This window comes from Crinia signifera, chromosome 11 (genome assembly GCF_055691185.1).
Source record: "Crinia signifera chromosome 11, ASM5569118v1, whole genome shotgun sequence".
In the NCBI taxonomy this organism is placed as follows: domain Eukaryota; kingdom Metazoa; phylum Chordata; class Amphibia; order Anura; family Myobatrachidae; genus Crinia; species Crinia signifera.
In genome coordinates, this window is record NC_139227.1 from 118,742,514 (window position 1) to 118,761,748 (window position 19,235).

A 19,235-nucleotide genomic window follows, 5' to 3' on the forward strand; every position below is an offset into this window, starting at 1 on the left:
TTAATATGTAAACTTTGATTGCAGGTGGCACGACTTCAAAACGAACCTCAAGAAGAAATTGACCCAGCGGTGGGAACACAGCCACACCTCTGGGGCTGGCCCCATGCCAACAAAGCTGCAGCTCACCCCCCTGGAAGAGATGGCACAGTGCTGCATTGCAGTCGAGGAAGTCCGGGGGGGTGAGCACCATGGACAGCGAGGCCCCAGCGGAAGTCATGGCTTCTTTGCTTGAAGGTAATTATTTGCGATGCCATAAGTAGCTGGTTCTAATTTTGCATGGAATGTGTTGTAATTGTAATGTTCTCTTTCACCAGCATCCCCACCGCTTGGTCAAGAATCTCTTGAGGAGGTTGAGGAGTCTGTGCCACCTGCCACCAGTACCAGGCCCCTGCAGCAGCAGCCACTGACCGCGGCTGAATTGGCCACGTGGGGGCAGGTGCTTGGCAATATTCAGCAGCAGGGAGAGTCGGCATCAGAGCGGGTGCGTAGGACCGAGGAGGTGTTGCAGGGTTTGGTCAGCAGCCAGCAGACTATCGCTGTGAGCCTGCAGGCTATGGCTGCCAGCCAGCAATCAATTGCTGCTAGCCTGCAGGTGCTGGCTGATCAAGCCCTGCGGCAAAACGACCTCCTCCTCCACCATAATGAGCTTATGGTGGAGCTAGTTGCCAGCAATAGGGTCCTAATGTCATCCGTTTCTGGTGCATTCCCACCATCAGCACTCCCTGCTGCCAGAGGGGGAAGACGATCCACCCCCTCCCCAGCATCTGCTCCACCTGGCCCACCATCTGACCGTGGCAGAAGAGCTGCTGCACGTGGCAAGGAGCCTGGCAGGGGCAAACGTGCCCGCAGATGAACTTGTGTCCGCATTAATCTCCACCCTTATTCCCAAATCTTTCATTGAGCTGTGTGTGTCAGCTTCCTGTGTCCAATTCCGTGCAGAGGGTACCCACGTTTGCCCTCGGTTCGAATGTCTTGTTTGGTTCCCCTGTTGCCCTCTTTCGGCTACCATTACTGTCTGCTGTACTTGTTGGTGCTATACTTTTGTTGTGAAGCCACCTGATGTGTTCCTAATGATTCTGCTGTGGCTATGTATGTCTAGAATACATGTATTTATGATATATTATTTAATTTTCTTCCTGCTATGCTACCTTTTATTTTGTGTCGATTTCTAATTTATTTTATAAGTTCATTTAATAAATGTTTTTTTGTTGCCCCCAAATGTGTGGTTTAATTGATACAAAACCCAGTCAGGGTTGAAGTGGCCTGCAGAGGGAACTAGGTATTAGGCTGTTCACTTGAATTATACATTATATATATATATATATATATATATATATATATATATATATATATAGGGGTGGAGAGCTTCATGGGTGACAGTGTAATGGGTGTTTGCAGCTCTGCACAGTGCCAGGTCATTCTGGCACTTGTAGTGCCACAGTAATAACAGAGCCCGGCAAAGCGCTATCAACTAGCGTGGAGCTGAGGTCTACATGTAGACGGAAAGCTGTGTGACTTTAGGGAGTCTGGATTTAGTCAGGTATAGGGGTGCTTAGGGGTGACGTCTTTATTGGGTGCAGCTAGGGAGATGGAGGGATCCCAGGGGTGGAGAGCTTCATGGGTGACAGTGTAATGGGTGTTTGCAGCGCTGCACAGTGCCAGGTCATTCTGGCACTTGTAGTGCCACAGTAATAACAGAGCCCGGCAAAGCGCTATCAACTAGCGTGGAGCTGAGGTCTACATGTAGACGGGAGGCTGTGTGACTTTGGGGAGTCTGGATTTAGTCAGGTATAGGGGTGCTTAGGGGTGACGTCTTTATTGGGTGCAGCTAGGGAGATGGAGGGATCCCAGGGGTGGAGAGCTTCATGGGTGACAGTGTAATGGGTGTTTGCAGCGCTGCACAGTGCCAGGTCATTCTGGCACTTGTAGTGCCACAGTAATGATAGAGCCTGGCAAAGCGCTATCAACTAGCGTGGAATGAGCTTCTAAATGTAGACGGGAGGCTGTGTGACTCTATGGGGAGACTTGGGGAGTCTGCATTTAGCCGGCAATAGGTGTGCTGTATTTAATGGGTGAAGCTAGGGAGATGGAGGGATCCCAGGGGTGGAGAGCTTCATGGGTGACGGTGTAATGGGGGTGTGCAGCGCTGAGCAGTGCCAGGTCATTGTGGTACTTGTGGTGCCACAAGGGCCGGTATAAGTCTTCTTAGGCACCAAAGTAGGGAAGTATGCCTCTAGGGAAAGTGTGGGGGAGGTCTCAGAGGTTCCACAGCAGCCAGCTGCATTAAGTACAACAGGGATCCTCCACAGAAATCCTCGAATATTTGATAGGCAGACTTTAGCGCCCCCCTGAGATCCCGGCACCCTGGGCAGCTGCCTACTGGGCGCCGCAGTCATGATAGGGCCCGGCAATGCGCTAGAGTGGAGTTGAGCTTCTAAATGTAGATGGGAGGCTGTGTGACTCTATGGGGAGACTTGGGGAGTCTGCATTTAGCCGGCAATAGGTGTGCCGTATTTAATGGGTGCAGCTAGGGAGATGGAGGGATCCCAGGGGTAGAGAGCTTCATGGGTGACGGTGTAATGGGGGTGTGCAGCACTAAGCAGTGCCAGGTCATTGTGGCACTTGTGGTGCCACGTCAGAATACTGCTGTACAACGTGGTTTATGTGTCAACCGGTGAACCTTGTGTAAGGCGTCCTAAATGTGCTCAAATTATAAACAGTTGACTTTGCACTTGTTGACCTTATAGCGGTCCACCTATTGTTGATCGACCTTGTAATTTTCGACCTTGAAACGGTCAACATATTTACCGGTCAACCTAATAGCGGACGACATAGAAACATAGAAACATAGAAACCACTTGGCCCATCTAGTCTGCCCCTTTTTTAAACATGTTACCTCAAACCATATTTGATCCTTATTTTTTGTAAGGATATCAATATGCCTATCCCAAGCATGTTTAAATTGTACTACTGTATTTGCCTCTACCACCTCTGATGGGAGGCTATTCCACTTATCTACTACTCTTTCTGTGAAGTAATTCTTCCTCAAATTTCCCCTGAATCTTCCTCCCTCTAGTTTCAGTGCATGTCCTCGTGTTCTGCTGCTCCTCTTCCTGTGAAGAATGTCTCCCACCTGGACCTTCCTCCCTCTAGTTTCAGTGCATGTCCTCGTGTTCTGCTGCTCCTCTTCCTGTGAAGAATGTCTCCCACCTGTACCTTGTTAAAACCCTTGATATATTTGAAAGTTTCTATCATGTCCCCCCTTTCCCTTCTCTGCTCTAAAGTATACATATTAAGATCTTTTAGTCTTTCCTGGTACGTTTTGTGATGTAGGCCATGCACTATTTTAGTTGCCCTTCTTTGTACAGTCTCTAATGTATTTATATCCTTCTGGAGATATGGCCTCCAGAACTGAACACAATACTCTAGATGAGGTCGTACCAATGACCTATACAGTGGCATTATTACTTCTTTCTACTGCTGATACCTCTCCCTATGCAACCAAGCATCTGACTTGCCTTCTTCATTGCTTTGTTACATTGCCTACCTGCCTTTAAGTCCCCTGAAATAGTGACACCTAGATCCCTCTCTTCCTCAGTAGTTTCCATTATAGTGCCATTTATGGTACAGTATATTTAGTATTTGGATTTTTGCAACCCAAGTGCATGATTTTGCATTTTTTGGCATTAAACTGTAGTTGCCATGCTCTTGACCATTCCTCTAATCTACCTAGATAATCAATCATTTGTTTTACCCCTCCTGGTGTGTCTACCCTGTTGCATACCTTTGTGTCATCTGCAAAAAGGCACATTTTACCCTCAATTCCATTTGCAATATCACCAATAAAGATATTAAAAAGCCCTGGTCCAAGTACAGATCCCTGGGGTACTCCACTTGTAACCTTTCCCTCCTTTGACTGTACTCCGTTTACTACAACTCTCTGTTTTCTGTCCTGCAACCATGCTCTTATCCATTCAACTATCTTAGAATCCAATCCCAAGCTTTCAAGTTTATTTAACAGTCTGCGATGTGGGACAGTGTCAAAAGCCTTACTAAAGTCTAGATAAGCTACATCTACAGCCCCACCTTGATCTATTACTTTAGTCACCCAGTCAAAAAAGTCAATAAGATTTGTTTGACATGATCTTCCCCCAGTAAACCCATGCTGTTTTGGATCCTGTAAATTGCTGGTTTTGAGATATTCTACAACTCTTTATTTTAAGAGTGTTTCCATCAATTTCCCTACTACTGATGTAAGGCTCACTGGTCGATAGTTGCTTACCTCTTCTTTGCTTCCACTTTTGTGCAGTGGGACTACATTCGCTGTTTTCCAGTCCTCTGGGATTACTCCAGTAGCTAGTGACTGGTTGAATAATTCTGGTATTGGTTTTACCAGCTCCCCTTTGAGCTCTTTTAGTATCCTTGGATGTATCCCATCTGGCCCCATTGATTTATCCACTTTCAGTTTTGAGAGTTCTGTGAGGACTTTCTCCTCTGTAAATGTACTTGTTTCTCCCTCAGTTTTCTGACTATACTTGCATCTTAATTGTGGCCCCTTCCCCTCTCTTTCAGCAGTGAATACTGAGCAGAAATAATTATTAATATTATCTGCTATTACATTGTCCCCCTCAAGAAAACTTCCACTCTCTGTCTTTAGTCTTATTATTCCACTTTTTGTTTTTCTCCTTTCACTTATATACCTAAAAAAAGTTTTCCCCCCTTTACCCACTGATTGGGCCATTTTCTCTTCAGCCTGTGCTTTTGCACATCTGATTACCTTCTTAGCCTCCTTCTGTCTAACATGATACACCTCTTTGTCCTCATTCTTCTGCGTCTTCTTAAATTTCTTAAAGGCCAACTTTTTTGCTTTCACAATACTTGCTACTTCTTTTGCAAACCACAATGGCTTCCTTTTTCGTGTGTTTTTCCTAACTCTTTTGACACAAAGTTCTGTTGCTTTTAGAATTGCTTTTTTTAATTTTTCCCACTTATCCTGCACTCCTTCCAAGTTCCTCCACTCTGCCAAAGAATCTCTTACAGAGTTTCCCATCTCTACAAAATCAGCCTTCCTAAAATCTAACACCTTTGTTTTTGTGTGCGATGAGTCAGTCACGACCTAGCGATTACCAACCTCGTACTTGTCGATAAAAATGCGGTCGACCTAGATACAGGTCGACCTAATAGCGGTCTACCTTTCTGCCGTAAGACCTTGCATATTTAGATCTAACTATCGACCATATGCTACTGTCTATCTATACACTTTCGATAAAACCGTACAGTCTGACTAACGGCTTCGACCAAAACACCGTCGATCTAATACTCGTCGACCATATAATCCCATTCCGATGGCGCAAATTAATTAATTTATTTTTTCTTACATTTCTATGTTTTTTAACCTTAATAGATAGTTAATTACAGTTCGAAGTTGTCTGTGTGTTTTTTAAAAATGGAAAAGTATATGTGTAACTTGTTTATAATCTTTTAAATAAGCAAACTGTACATACTGTATATAGATTATGTTATGTTCACATGCTGTAAGGGTTAATGTGTGTAATGAATATAGTAGTAATGTGTTTCAGTATATATTAGGATTTAATTGATTCAAATAGACAACAATCCCTTTTTAATGAGGTTGCCTAATTGCATAAGTGGGTCATGTGTTCGCTGTGTGTGCTCCGAAAAATAGTGTTGTATTGAGCGTAAATACTCCGCATCGGTGCCTACGGCCAGGTTCCCGTACGTTCTAACGCGGTAAGACCGTGCTTACGCTGTAAGACCGTGCAGAATCTGTACGTGTCCACCGCACACGCACGATTTTTATGTCGTCCGTACACACGCCCTGTTCTTAAAGAGTGAGTCCGTCCGAATGCGGGGGCTCAATGGGCGTTTCTACGGACGATGTCCGCATAGCGTTGTGTGCGGCCCGCTCCGTAAGAATTCGGGAATGTACGCACCGATCAGAATAAGGGCCAGGGAGAGAGTGTGAGGGAGAAAGGGTGACCATTTGCATGCGCCATCAGTGGCGTAAGGTCCTTGACCGGAGGCAAGATAAATGTTGGTCTACCACAGTCCCCTCACTAATGTATACAGTATCTATATACACACACATAGACACCTCTGTCACTCAATAAAAACACAAACCTCTGTCCCACTGATGTGTCACAGCTCCCGATGTGTGTCCCATCAAGAGGGGGCTTGCCTGTCCTCTGGCTACTGTGAGAGGTGGCTTGCGGGTCGTCTGGCTCCTGTTAGAGGTGGTATGTGGGTCGGCTGTTAAAAAATGTAAAACTAAAATCACCTAAATGACAGAGGGGCACATTCATTGGTGATCCCTCTAAATCCGCCACGGCCACTCAACACAAACACATGCACCTTTTTCACTCAGACACATGCACACCTCTTTCAGTTAATATGTACATGTACATGCACACACACACACACACACACACACACACACACACACACACTCACACACACATACATCATTCTATCACTTAAAAACCCTCAAAACCCCTCACTTAAATACACCACATACCTGTTTCACTAAAAACACACATGCACATACACCTTTCACTGCACACACTCAGGGTAGTATTCAATGCGGCCGGCGAGGGGGTTAAACAGTGAGGATCGCAGAAAACCGGCGATCATCCCTGTTTAACCCCCTCGCCAACCGCTTGACCTATTCAACGTTGTGGGGGAATCCTCGCCGTCACAGGACGGCGAGAATTCCCCAAAACAGCGAGACCCGCGGCTAATGCAGTGAACCCGCTGTATATAGCCGCGAGTCTCGCTGCTTCTGCAGCCGCATACGCCAATTCCCCCTCACTCAAAAAACGGAGCGAGGGGGAATTGGCGTATGAGGGGGGTGAGTTTAATACTGACAGGGTAAATGGTGACAGCGAGCAGGAAGACCTGCTCGCTGTTGCCGCTTGCCCACAGCATTGAATACAGCCCACACACCCCTGTCACTTTAAAAAACATACATACACCTCATTCACTTACTGTATAAACATCAATCACAGGCCTCTTAAAAAAAAACAAAAAAACGTGCAGAACATATACAGTACCATTATATTACACACATCCCCCATATTACAGCCAATACATTGCACACCAGCCCCCATATTACAGCTTGTCCACATAACCATAACATTATATTACATTATGCAGCCCCCTGCCCCCCCCCCACACTGATATATTATACACCCTCCCCCCCCACACTGTGATGCATCATACACCCTCCCCCCCAAACACTGATACATTATACATCCCCCCCCCAAACACTGTGATACATTATACACTCCCCCCCAAACACTGTGATACATTATACACCCCCCCCCCCACACACACACACACACACACACTGTGATACATTATACAACCCCCCCCCACACACACACACACACACACACACACACACACACACACTGTGATACATTATACACCCTTCCCCTCCCCCCTGTGCATTAAATTATACACACACACACATTATACACAGCCTCCCTCTCCCCAGTGCACAATCACATGTCTGTGTTGCTCCTTCCTGGGAGGAGCAGGGACTTCCTGGTGAAGGTCTGAGGGAGGCAGCATAGGAGCAGGGACAGAGAGCGGGGCTGGCCTGATGGATGGAGCCTGAGCCTCCTGCCGTGCTCAGTGTTTGTGGTGGGCGGGGCCAGCCTCCGGGAAGTAGCAGAGGCAAGCATTGGCTGTCAGCTCTCTGCTCCTCCCGAGAGTCCCGCCCCCGATGCACAGCCTCAGCTCAGAGTGACATCCTGCACTGTCTGCAGCTCGGCCACCCAACCCCGCTGTGGCCTGCTGCGATGTGCTGAGCTCTCTGCTAGCCCCGCCCACCACCATTTCCGGACGCGCACCTGTAATAATCGGGAGCGAAGGCAAGCCTGATTTAAATAGAGCGCCAGCGCTACCCGAATCCGCACTTCCGGGTAGCGCTGGCCGCACTGTTCTCTTCTGACAGACACTAGAGGTATAGCAGTACCTCTAGTGTCTGTCTCCTATAAGGTGGCGGCCATTATGGGAGAGGCTGTCACCTTACATTCGTGCGGCCAGGAAGCTGCTGAACACACGGAGGTGGCCGGCGGCTGCGGCGGTGATGGCTGGGCTGCGGCAGCGTGTGCAAGATGCACACAGCGGCCCAGCCAGTAGATAGTCATACCGGCCTAGGGGGCATGTGGCACTCTGCCCCCCGGCCCAGCCCGCCTCTGGTCATGAGCCTGCCTGCCCCCTCCGATCCTTAGGCATCTGCAGGTGGAAGAGGAAGGGTTGCACTGCGAGGTGACATAAAACATGTTAGTTTGTACTGTGTGTAAATACGTTGCACCATGCAGCCTCCCAAACCTGAACAATAATCCTATAATGCCACCTCCATGCATTCTCCTTTTTCCCTTTCCGACCTTGTCTCTATCCGTCCTTGTCTCTATCCGTATACAAGTGACTGAATAGCTACCCCCATGGAAATTTGTAACATCCCATGAAGCCCCGTTGGCATTGGACATTGTTGGACTAAGCTTGTTCAGTAAATAGTGCATTACCTTTGGTCTAAATGACCATGACAGGGAACTTGTACTAAGCTTCAAAAGAAGGGGCTGTTATCCCTTGTATTAGCATAAAGGTTATAACAGGGTTGCCGACCCTCCCGGAATTTGCGGGAGTCTCCCGAAAATCGGGTCCTTCCTCCCGGCCCCCGGAAGGGTGGGCAACCCTCCCGGAATCAGGGGGACCCCCACTGAGCCCCCCGATAGCGGCACCGTGGGTCTCAGGGGAGGGGGCGGAGCTAAAACGGCACAATCGTGACTTTTAGCCCCGCCCCCTCCATGGATATCAGTTAATTTGGCTGTTTGTCGTAATGGGGGTGGGGCTTAATGACGTCACCGTTAAGCCACCGCCCCCAAAACTCGTAATGCAAGATTCCTCTCCGGGCTTCTCCCGGAGAGGATTTTTTGAAAGTCGGCAACCCTGGGTTATAAGATGTAGCCACCACATTGCTGGCAGGTGCACTGCACATAGGTCTTCCCTGCTAAGGCCAAGCATGTAGCCCTTTAAACAAAAAAACAAAAACAAAAAAAAAATAACTTACAAACTTAGTTGCTGTGAGAACTATGGTTCCACCCCTGTGCCCTAATTATATTCATTACTTCTTATACAATTGCATGAATTGACTTAACAGAATTCTAACAGCAAAGGATTTTTTATAAAGCAGCAGATTAACCCAGCGCTTTTCAGGAAGCAACAGTAAGTTTGGATCTGCCAAAGATATAACAGTCTAATATGAAGTAAAATGCTTATCATGCACAGATGTAATGAATTCACTTATTGATATCCTGTACTATTATTATTATTGTACATACATGCACGTAACAATGAACTTACTCATTTGTATGTGACACCAGCTTAATCTAACCTGTTACCATATATCATTCCCCCATTCAGCAACATATTTATAATACTGTACAAGGACTTGTTTGGGATTAAAAACTTTGTGATACCCCTTTTTACATCTGTTTCCTGGCTCCATCTCTGGTTTTATCTACAACCTATTGGAAAAGAAACCGCTACGGGCGTGTTTCCCCCATTAAAGGGGTGAGTAAGGTACGCTATTAGCTTTCAGGTTTTAACCTGGCATGATATTACAAAATCATGCACAGAGCCATACGTTGAAATATACCCTTTTTATTTTCCTTTGAAAATTCATATCTGGGGAAGCTTAAGGTGCAAATACCACACCACAGATCCAGGCAAGACATACCATCTATCATACCTGGGAGAAAAACCACACGAAAGAAACCTTTACAGGCTTCAAAATACCCCACCACATTGTGAGTAGGGTACGCCCATCTTATTTCCATTCTTTAGAAGAAAGAAATCCGCTATGCATGCTCACTTTATACATTTATCACGTAAATAAGACACCCTTTATATAATTTCTTTTTGAGCACGTGTGGAACCTTCGATCCCGAAGACCCACATTAAAGATATAAGGTCCATCACACCGAGGAGGAACTGGTGTAAAGAAACCTTTATATGTTTGAAGCCATCTGACTACACCGTGAGTAGGGGTACGCCCTCCTGTTATCAACACTTAAAGAAACCTTTACATGTGTTCCCCCTCACTTTATATGCGTAAGTGAGGTACGCAGTCACAGTCTCACGACTCATGCCTAGCCATTTTTTTTGCACTAATGTGAAAAACAAAGAAAGCATTTAATATAACAGAATCTAAGATTTCGTTTTCACTTTCTTCGAGCACATGTCTCCATCTACACTGGAATAAAAAGAAGTCACATAGGACGTCCGAAAAAAGATACCCTTATAGGAGGAACACCTGCACGATACCACGTGAGTTTGGGTACGCCTGTGGAAATTATTAAACCCACTTATATTATCACCACAATTGGTGGTCTATATACAAAAAATTGACACTCACAGATTTAATAATTGTTTATTTGTCTTTCTTTGGAATACACTAATTGGGATCGGATCATCAACCTCCATATGAGAATTGTTGCAGATACATCTGTAAGAGAAATCTTCAGTCACCAGAAAAGACATTTGAGTACACCATTTGCGCCGTTTTTCTATTTCCCCGTGTTGTATTTTTTCCTGTATGTATTGTGAAGTTAGGGTGTAACTTCTGGGGTTTGTGAACTTAGGCTGCATTGCGCCACGTATTACCTGTCACCTTGTTTCGTTATATTTATAATACTGTCTATTATACCCCTATGATGCCTTGCACGCTGAAAATTGCACCGCATAATTAATTTTCCTGCCTTATTTTGCATTATATTTAACATTAAACAACATTATTTTTTAACATTAAAAACAAAACAATGCGTTCCCATATTTGGATTCTGCCTATCTAAGCATATGCTTTGCTGTATCCTATAAACTCACTAGCGGGTATCCCCACAGGCCACACCCCAAAATCATCACATAAAACCATAACTTAGCTTAACTTATCTATAAACTTATCTAAAATAAAAACACGGACACAAGTGCTGGCGTTTCAAACAGACTGTCAAAATGTATTTTGACAAGCAACTAGGATAACTATAAAATGGTGGCGGCATCAAAGAACGGTCATTATAGGAAAGTGGGGTTTAAAGATGTTCATGCATACCATCGCTGGGTTTACTCTCCCTACACAACCATCGCGGCAGATGGTAAATGGCCATCCCCCGTGCAGAAGCGTGGTCCATGACAATCGTTGTCAAGGGAGAGCGCACCCCACTATCTACATACACACAGATCTATTAGAGATGACCGTTCTTTACCGCCACCGAAGAAGAGAAAATAGGGACGGGTGGGCGTGGCTTCCTGAGACAGAGGAGGATCACACTAACTCGTGATCAGTTCTAAGCCTGCTAATCCCTCCCCCTGGCTCTGATAGGCCTTGTGCCCATCCTCATCCACATAACATGTGACATCTAGCAAGTGCAGCCTGCTGGAACCCTGCGTGGTTTATGTCAGCCTCATTGCTTATTCAGCATTCGGTGTCTCTTAAACTCACTAGCGGTTATCCCCACAGGCCACACCCCAAGATCATCACATAAAACCATAACTTAGCTTAACTTATCTATAACCTTATCTAAAATAAAAACACGGACACAAGTGCTGGCGTTTCAAACAGACTGTCAAAATGTATTTTGACAAACAACTAGGATAACTATAAAATGGTGGCAGCACCAAAGAACGGTCATTATAGGAAAGTGGGGTTTAAAGATGTTCATGCATACCATCGCTGGGTTTACTCTCCCTACACAACCATCGCGGCAGATGGTAAATGGCCATCCCCCGTGCAGAAGCGTGGTCCATGACAATCGTTGTCAAGGGAGAGCGCACCCCACTATCTACATACACACAGATCTATTAGAGATGACCGTTCTTTACCGCCAAAAGCCAGGCTCCAAGCCGCAGCCACCGCCACCACTCTGCTAAAAACGCTCAGCACTGGGAACTCAACCATTCAAATATGTCGCCCAAAAAAAGAGCCATACCTTCAGAGCTCAAATGAACACCATCACTCCTGTACAGCTCTTCACGCTGAAAAGTGATGGTGTCATGGCGAACCACACCCCCGCCATTAGCTAGCAAGTATCTCTCCACTGCTGCGTTCACCTTCTTTCGAGAACGCTCAAGGCGGGGGCAAGACCTGGCCGCCCTCCATACTCTCCTTGAGATCATGGAGGACCAAACCAATCGGCAACGAGGCAATGCTTGGGAGATAATGTGGAGGTCCCTGATTATCACGGAGCGCAGCTCCAAAGCGAACCCTTGGCCCAAATCATTGCCAACCAGGTGGAAGATGATAACTTCAGGGACCCCATAATCATGCAAGGCACTGAACATATGGGCCTGCAATCCGACCCATCGCATTCCTCGCACACCCAACCACCTAACCGACCCAGCTTCAGGGAACATGCATACATCGTGTGCGATATTAGCCCGCGAGGCCCAAAATACAAAAGAGTGGCTGAGCAACCACACCGATTTTTCATCCTGTCGACCTGCAATATTTACAGAGAGGTTAGTAACTTTTGTCGACATGTTGCACACCCCCAGTCACACAGCACGGTTAGGAGTATAAGGAGAAGGAAAAACCTTGGCTGACCAGCTCTTGAGGCACAAAACACACCGCCTGGAGTAAACTAACAAGTACGTCATGCCCGATTGAATTGGAAGCCAAATTGTGCCCCCAGGCGGATGTGAAAAAACACCTCAAGGCCCCCACTGGAAGTTGGCGAGTACTTATGCGTCCAGTTGAGCATGGTAAAAGGAGACAGATAAAGATGGCCGAATATACCTGCGGAATGCTGCCGAGCGCCATCGACCCAGAGACTGAATCTCTGCGTCAGAGCGGCCCTCAGCAGCCGCCGAGGTAGCAGCCCCAATCCTAAAGGAATGAGACCCAAATTCCTTTGGATCGAGACCAATGGCCTCCAGCGCCCGCCCCAATACGTGAACAAACTGGTATTTGGTGAGGGGAGACCCATATTGATGCATCAACCACGCACCTGGTAGATCAGGGCGGACCCGTGCGAAGGCCGTAGCCAACTCCACTGGGCACACCCCGTCTACCGCGCACAGGAGCAAAGACAGCCACCGCCCCCTGCCAGCCTGATCTGTCTTGGAACGTCGCAGGTGACAAAGCACCGCATCTGGTTGGACCGCCAGGTCATCCACGGCCAACGGTGAGGGCAGCCGCTTAGACGGGGCTACCAGCTCTCCTATCCTGAAGGCCCCATGATAAGCCATGGCATACGCCATGCGGAACAGCAGGACCTCATAAGCAGGCCAGCAAATGTCCCCCAGGGCACCCAGCAAAGCTGGTAGCAATGACAAATCAATTGGACGCCTACAGTCTGGGAGGGCCGGCGATGCTCGCCGCCAACCGCGCAAGGCCCTGGACACCAGAAAAGACCGGGACGGGTCCGCCCTGCCATGCAGGGACGAGAAAAAGGACACCCCTGACAAAATCCTGCGCACTGAGGCGACAGAACGGCCCAAGGAGTATAGACTCCATACAAAAGCCACCATGGCCTCAGCTGGGGTCTTACCTGTTTGAGGGGCAGACAGCCGAAACTGTTCCCACTCATGCCATCCCTCCTGATAGAAACGGAGCGTCCTGGGGGCGACGGCCCTTATGGCTATCCCCTCCATTCCGGCCAGATCACCTGCCAAACATAAGGAGGACAACACTCGCCAGTTAGAGAGGCCTCAGGAGCTAAAGATCGGAACTTAGCCCAATCTGCTCTGGACAGTGCATCCGCCACGGAATTTTCCACTCCGGGGACGTGCTTCGCCACAAATTGTACATTGAGCTGTAGGCACCGCAAAACGAGCCTTGCCAGTAGGCGCACCACCGGCAGAGAGGAAGAACTCTGCCGGTTAATAGCATGGACCACACCCAAATTGTCACACCAGAAAACTATGCTGGAATGTTCCAGCCTATCTCCCCAGATCTCCAGTGACACTATGATGGGGAACAGCTCCAGCAAAAGCAGGTTTTTTGTAAGGCCCTTCGTTACCCATTCCACGGGCCATGGGGCTGCACACCATGACCCGTGCAAGAAGGCACCAAAACCGACCCCACCCGCCGCATCGGTGAACAACTGCAACTGTACGTTGCTGCGAGGGGGTGAGGGCAAAATTAGGACCCCATTAAACTGATTCAGGAAGGTAAGCCAGACCCTAAGGTCCGGCTTTAGTTCCGCCGTCAGCCGGATGAAATGGAGGGGGTTCTTAATCCCGGCCATGGCGCTCTCCAGTTTCCTGCAGAAAACCCTGCCCATAGGGATTACCCAGACTACAAAATGCAGAAGTCCCAGCAACGACTGGAGCTGCTGCAGACGGAGCTTGCCCTTAGACAGTGCGAGTGAGATTGCCCCTCCCAGCCTATCCAGCTTGTCCAGCATCCCGCCACTGTGTCAATTTCGATGCCCAAGAAGGAGAGGCACGTCACCAACACCAATCCGTCTTGTCCGTCGCGATGGGAACACCGAAGTGGTGGAACAGCCTCTGGGTGTAACCCAGCAGGTCCCCACAGCGGGAGGAACCCGTGGGGCCCACGCACAGGAAGTCGTCCAAGTAGTGGGCAATGCCGGCCTCTCCTGAGCCCGTCTCCACGCACCAATGTAGGAAACTACTGAAACACTCAAAATAGGCGCAGGAGATGGAGCAGCCCATGGGCAAGCACCTGTCCACGTAGAAGCCCGTGGGCAGGCGAAAACCCATGTACCGAAACGAGTCCAGATGCAAAGGCAGCAAGCGAAAGGCCGACTCAACGTCGATCTTTGCCAGCAAAGCCCCTGGGCCAAAGCCCCGCACCATAGACAGGGCCTGTTCAAAGGACTGGTAGCATACCCAACACAATTCCTCAGGAATAGCATCATTGACTGACCCTCCCACCGGGTGTGACAGGTGCTGAATGAGCCTGAACTTGCCTTGCGCCTTTTTGGGGACCACCCCAATAGGGGAAATCACCAAATCGGCGATTGGGGGAACCGGGAAGGGGCCCACCATTCTGCCTAGGCTCACCTCTTTGGAGACTTTCTCCAGGACTATATGGGGCGTCTGAATGGCTGACTTCAGGTTCCGGGGGGCCACGGCACCCACCTCCCCACGGATGAGAAGACGGAAGCCGTGACGGAAACCGGACTCCAAAAAAAACGCTTCCTCCCTGTTAGGGTATGCACCCAGCCAGCCGGCCAGGCTGCCGACCCGAACCGGGGACAGGGCCTTACTGAGGTGGACCTCCGGCGCCCTGAGCCGCCTGGGGGCCACCCTGCTTTCCTTTCTTACAGTCCTTGACTGGGTGAGGACCCCAGCATTTTGAGCAAGAATGCTTGTATTTGCACCTAGCTCCCAAGGAGCAGCCGACTCCATTGAACGCATAGCAACGTCCGGCGGAGGAGCCCCCCGCCCCTCCACAAAAGGGAGCAGGACCCTTAGTGGTTTTTGGAGCAACAGCCGTGGAAGTAGAGGGCTTAGGGCCCATCCAAATCTCCACGTCCTTGCAGCCCAATTTCATGACCGCAAGGCCTGATTGCTTGCGCCTGAAATTCTCATCATAAGAGCGCCAAGTCGAATCGCCATCAGAAAGGTACATCGCGTGGATCATATGCATGTAGCATACCACATTCATATGCTCCTCGGGCCTGGTCTCTAAATAACAGGCCGCGAACATGAAAAGACCTGTCTGCCACCGGTGGTAAGTGCAGTAGGCCTCCTCGCCAATCCCCCCTTTACGCTTGGCTTCCTTATATTCTTTCTCGGCTTGGGCTGTCATGGTGAAGAAACTGACATATTTCCCTTCATTGATCCTCTCTTGCACACTGCGCCTCAGCCCCCTAAGCACCGCGGTGTTTTCATAATGTACCACCTCACCCCTTTGGAATAATGGGGACCCCAAGCTGCCGCTGGAATGCCGACGGCGTCGCCCGTGGTGATTTTCGCCCACCATCCTCCCCGGAAGTCTCTGAATCCGAACAGCCAGAGGAGGACGTGGAGAGCGAGTGTCTACGCCTGCGCCGCTTGTCTCTTTTCACTGACCCACCTGATGCGCCAACCGCTGGCACGAGGCTCATCTCCACGGGTACGGCAGGGGACCCTGCCATCGAGGGTCCAGAGGCGACCGCCAAGGAAGGGGCCGCTCCGCTCAGGGGCACCGGTCCCGTGCACTTGGTGCAGGTGTAGCCAGGGGCCCACCGGCAGCGGCCGGTAAGGCAACTGGTGTGGGAGTAGTCACCCCGCCCCCGGGAGAGGCCCCTTGGGATCGGCTCATGAATGATGTCAGTAGGGCCATGAACTGCTGCACCCCATCCCCCGAAGGGGTAGGCTGGGGGCCCTGGCTATCCGTAGCCTGACTAGAGGAGGTACTCCCCGCAGCTACCCCCGCCCCTAGACCAGCCCTGCGTCGCGGAATGAGTCTGCGCCTCCGCAGCCACTGGCGCCTGGTAACCCCAGGTGGGGGAGCAGGCCCACGCCCTGTAGAGCGAGTGGGTGTTTGAGGGGGAACCCCCCTCCCAGGTGGTGTGCGCCCCCCACCGGCAGACACTACTATAGGGGTTGACTGTGCCAATCTGCTGGCCAGTACTGGGATGCCGGAGGGTCTGGGTGAACCAAGTGACTGGGCACCCCTCCCCCTGGTGGCGCCCGACTGCTGCTGCTGCCCCCCGGAGCCCCCTGCGGGACCCCTTGACTGCTGTGGACTGCAAGGCCCCCCTCCCGCCGTGCCTACTGGGCCGTATGGAGGGGGCCTGATTCGGGGCTGCGTCTGACACCTGCAGGCCGCGGCCTCTGCCGCGTACCCGATTAGCTGCGCCACGGGCTCTACTACCGCCCGACCCCCCTGATGACACCCGGGGCACACTGCCGCCGCGGCCTACCCCACGCCGACGCACCGTCACGCGGCTGGGCGCGTCATCATCAGGCGCCTCACCAGCCGCCGCACGTCCCTCCCGCGAACCACGGCCCTGCACCGCGCACCCCCTCCGGCGACAGCACCTGGAGGGGAGGCAGCTACAGGACCCGCAGCACCCCCGGGGGGTAGGGGGCGTCACGCAGACGGGTGGAAGGCCTGGAGACCCTGCTGGGGCGAGACATGGCGCGGACAGCGAGGGCACAGCACAGAGGTATACCTGGGAGTGCCAGAGGTTTTTTTTAGCACGCTGGGGCTGGACAACCGAGCAAAATGCTCAAGCTAAATACCTAGAGAGTTCTTGGCAGAGATCCTATCTGGGCAGCAGCTTCCTGAGACAGAGGAGGATCACACTAACTCGTGATCAGTTCTAAGCCTGCTAATCCCTCCCCCTGGCTCTGATAGGCCTTGTGCCCATCCTCATCAACATAACATGTGACATCTAGCAAGTGCAGCCTGCTGGAACCCTGCGTGGTTTATGTCAGCCTCATAAGCAATATTATATTATGTTCTGAAAACTATGTAATTCCCCTAGTACATATGAAATGACACAACTCTGTGCTCATCTGTAATCATACATTTCATGTTTGTACGGCGCTGCGAAACACTTGTGGCGCCTTATAAATAAAACTATTATAATAATAATAATAACAATATTAATGTGTTATTGCACAAATGATACATTTGTTTATCATTGCTAGGCAGCCTGCTGACTCCATTATATGCTCTGCTTAGTGGGAGGAGTAGATGAATGGATTGTATTGAAAGGATACCTCTATCATGATCTCTACATGCTATGCCATGTAAACAAGCCCTCAGTAATTTAATTAGGGGGAGGGGGGATTGGACATTATTTGCAACTTGCCTGAACATTGGGCCTAATTCTTTGCTGTTTTGCTAAAGGCTGCAGCGCATACTTGCCGACTTTGGCATACTCCTTTCCGGGAGAAGCCCGGAGAGGAGTGAAAGGGGGCGGTTAGAGGCTTCGTTTTGGGGGCGGGGCACGGGTGATGTCATCAAGCCCCGCCCCCATAACGGGCTGAAGCCTCAATTTGCGGGTCCGTGGGAGGGGCTAAAAATGACGCGAAATGCCGCGAATTGCGTCATTTAGCCCGCCCCCTCCCTGCGGACCAGCGAAAGTCGTAGTTTTTAGACCGCGGGAAGAGGGGGAGCCGAGGCTGTAGGGAAATGCAGGAGACTTGCCCCCCTTCCCGGGGGACCGGGAGGGGGACCCGATTTGCGGGACCCTCCCGGCCATTCCAGGAGGGTAGGTAAGTATGCTCCCTAAGTACTCATTTTTTGGCCTTAAACTGCTAGAAGTCTGCATTGAAAAAACTTCTGTTAGGTAATAGGTGTAAAACTCTATTAGGTGCTGTTATTCCTTAGGGGAAAGTTACCCAGCATAATATAAAACATGTGGTAAAATTCTATCTGCCCGTCTCCACGCACCAATGTAGGAAACTACTGAAACACTCAAAATAGGCGCAGGAGATGGAGCAGCCCATGGGCAAGCACCTGTCCACGTAGAAGCCCGTGGGCAGGTGAAAACCCATGTACCGAAACGAGTCCAGATGCAAAGGCAGCAAGCGAAAGGCCGACTCAACGTCGATCTTTGCCAGCAAAGCCCCTGGGCCAAAGCCCCGCACCATAGAGAGGGCCTGTTCAAAGGACTGGTAGCGTACCCAACACAATTCCTCAGGAATAGCATCGTTGACTGACCCTCCCACCGGGTGTGACAGGTGCTGAATGAGCCTGAACTTGCCTTGCGCCTTTTTGGGGACCACCCCAATAGGGGAAATCACCAAATCGGCGATTGGGGGAACCGGGAAGGGGCCCACCATTCTGCCTAGGCTCACCTCTTTGGAGACTTTCTCCAGGACTATATGGGGCATCTGAATGGCTGACTTCAGGTTCCGGGGGGCCACGGCACCCACCTCCCCACGGATGAGAAGACGGAAGCCGTGACGGAAACCGGACTCCAAAAAAAACGCTTCCTCCCTGTTAGGGTATGCACCCAGCCAGCCGGCCAGGCTGCCGACCCGAACCGGGGACAGGGCCTTACTGAGGTGGACCTCCGGCGCCCTGAGCCGCCTGGGGGCCACCCTGCTTTCCTTTCTTACAGTCCTTGACTGGGTGAGGACCCCAGCATTTTGAGCAAGAATGCTTGTATTTGCACCTAGCTCCCAAGGAGCAGCCGACTCCATTGAACGCATAGCAACGTCCGGCGGAGGAGCCCCCCGCCCCTCCACAAAAGGGAGCAGGACCCTTAGTGGTTTTTGGAGCAACAGCCGTGGAAGTA

At 50.1% G+C, this 19,235-nt stretch overlaps 1 protein-coding gene across 1 annotated transcript in view; it reads right to left on the reverse strand.

Annotated features, from left to right (window-relative positions):
- LOC146045576 (transmembrane protein 263-A-like) overlaps positions 1-19,235 on the reverse strand; it is a 282,338-nt gene that overhangs the window by 16,119 nt on the left and 246,984 nt on the right. Inside the window, exon 3 of the mRNA XM_083164537.1 lies at positions 6,142-6,270. Coding sequence (XP_083020663.1) covers positions 6,142-6,270 — 129 coding nt within the window. The remainder of the gene's footprint in view (positions 1-6,141; positions 6,271-19,235) is intronic.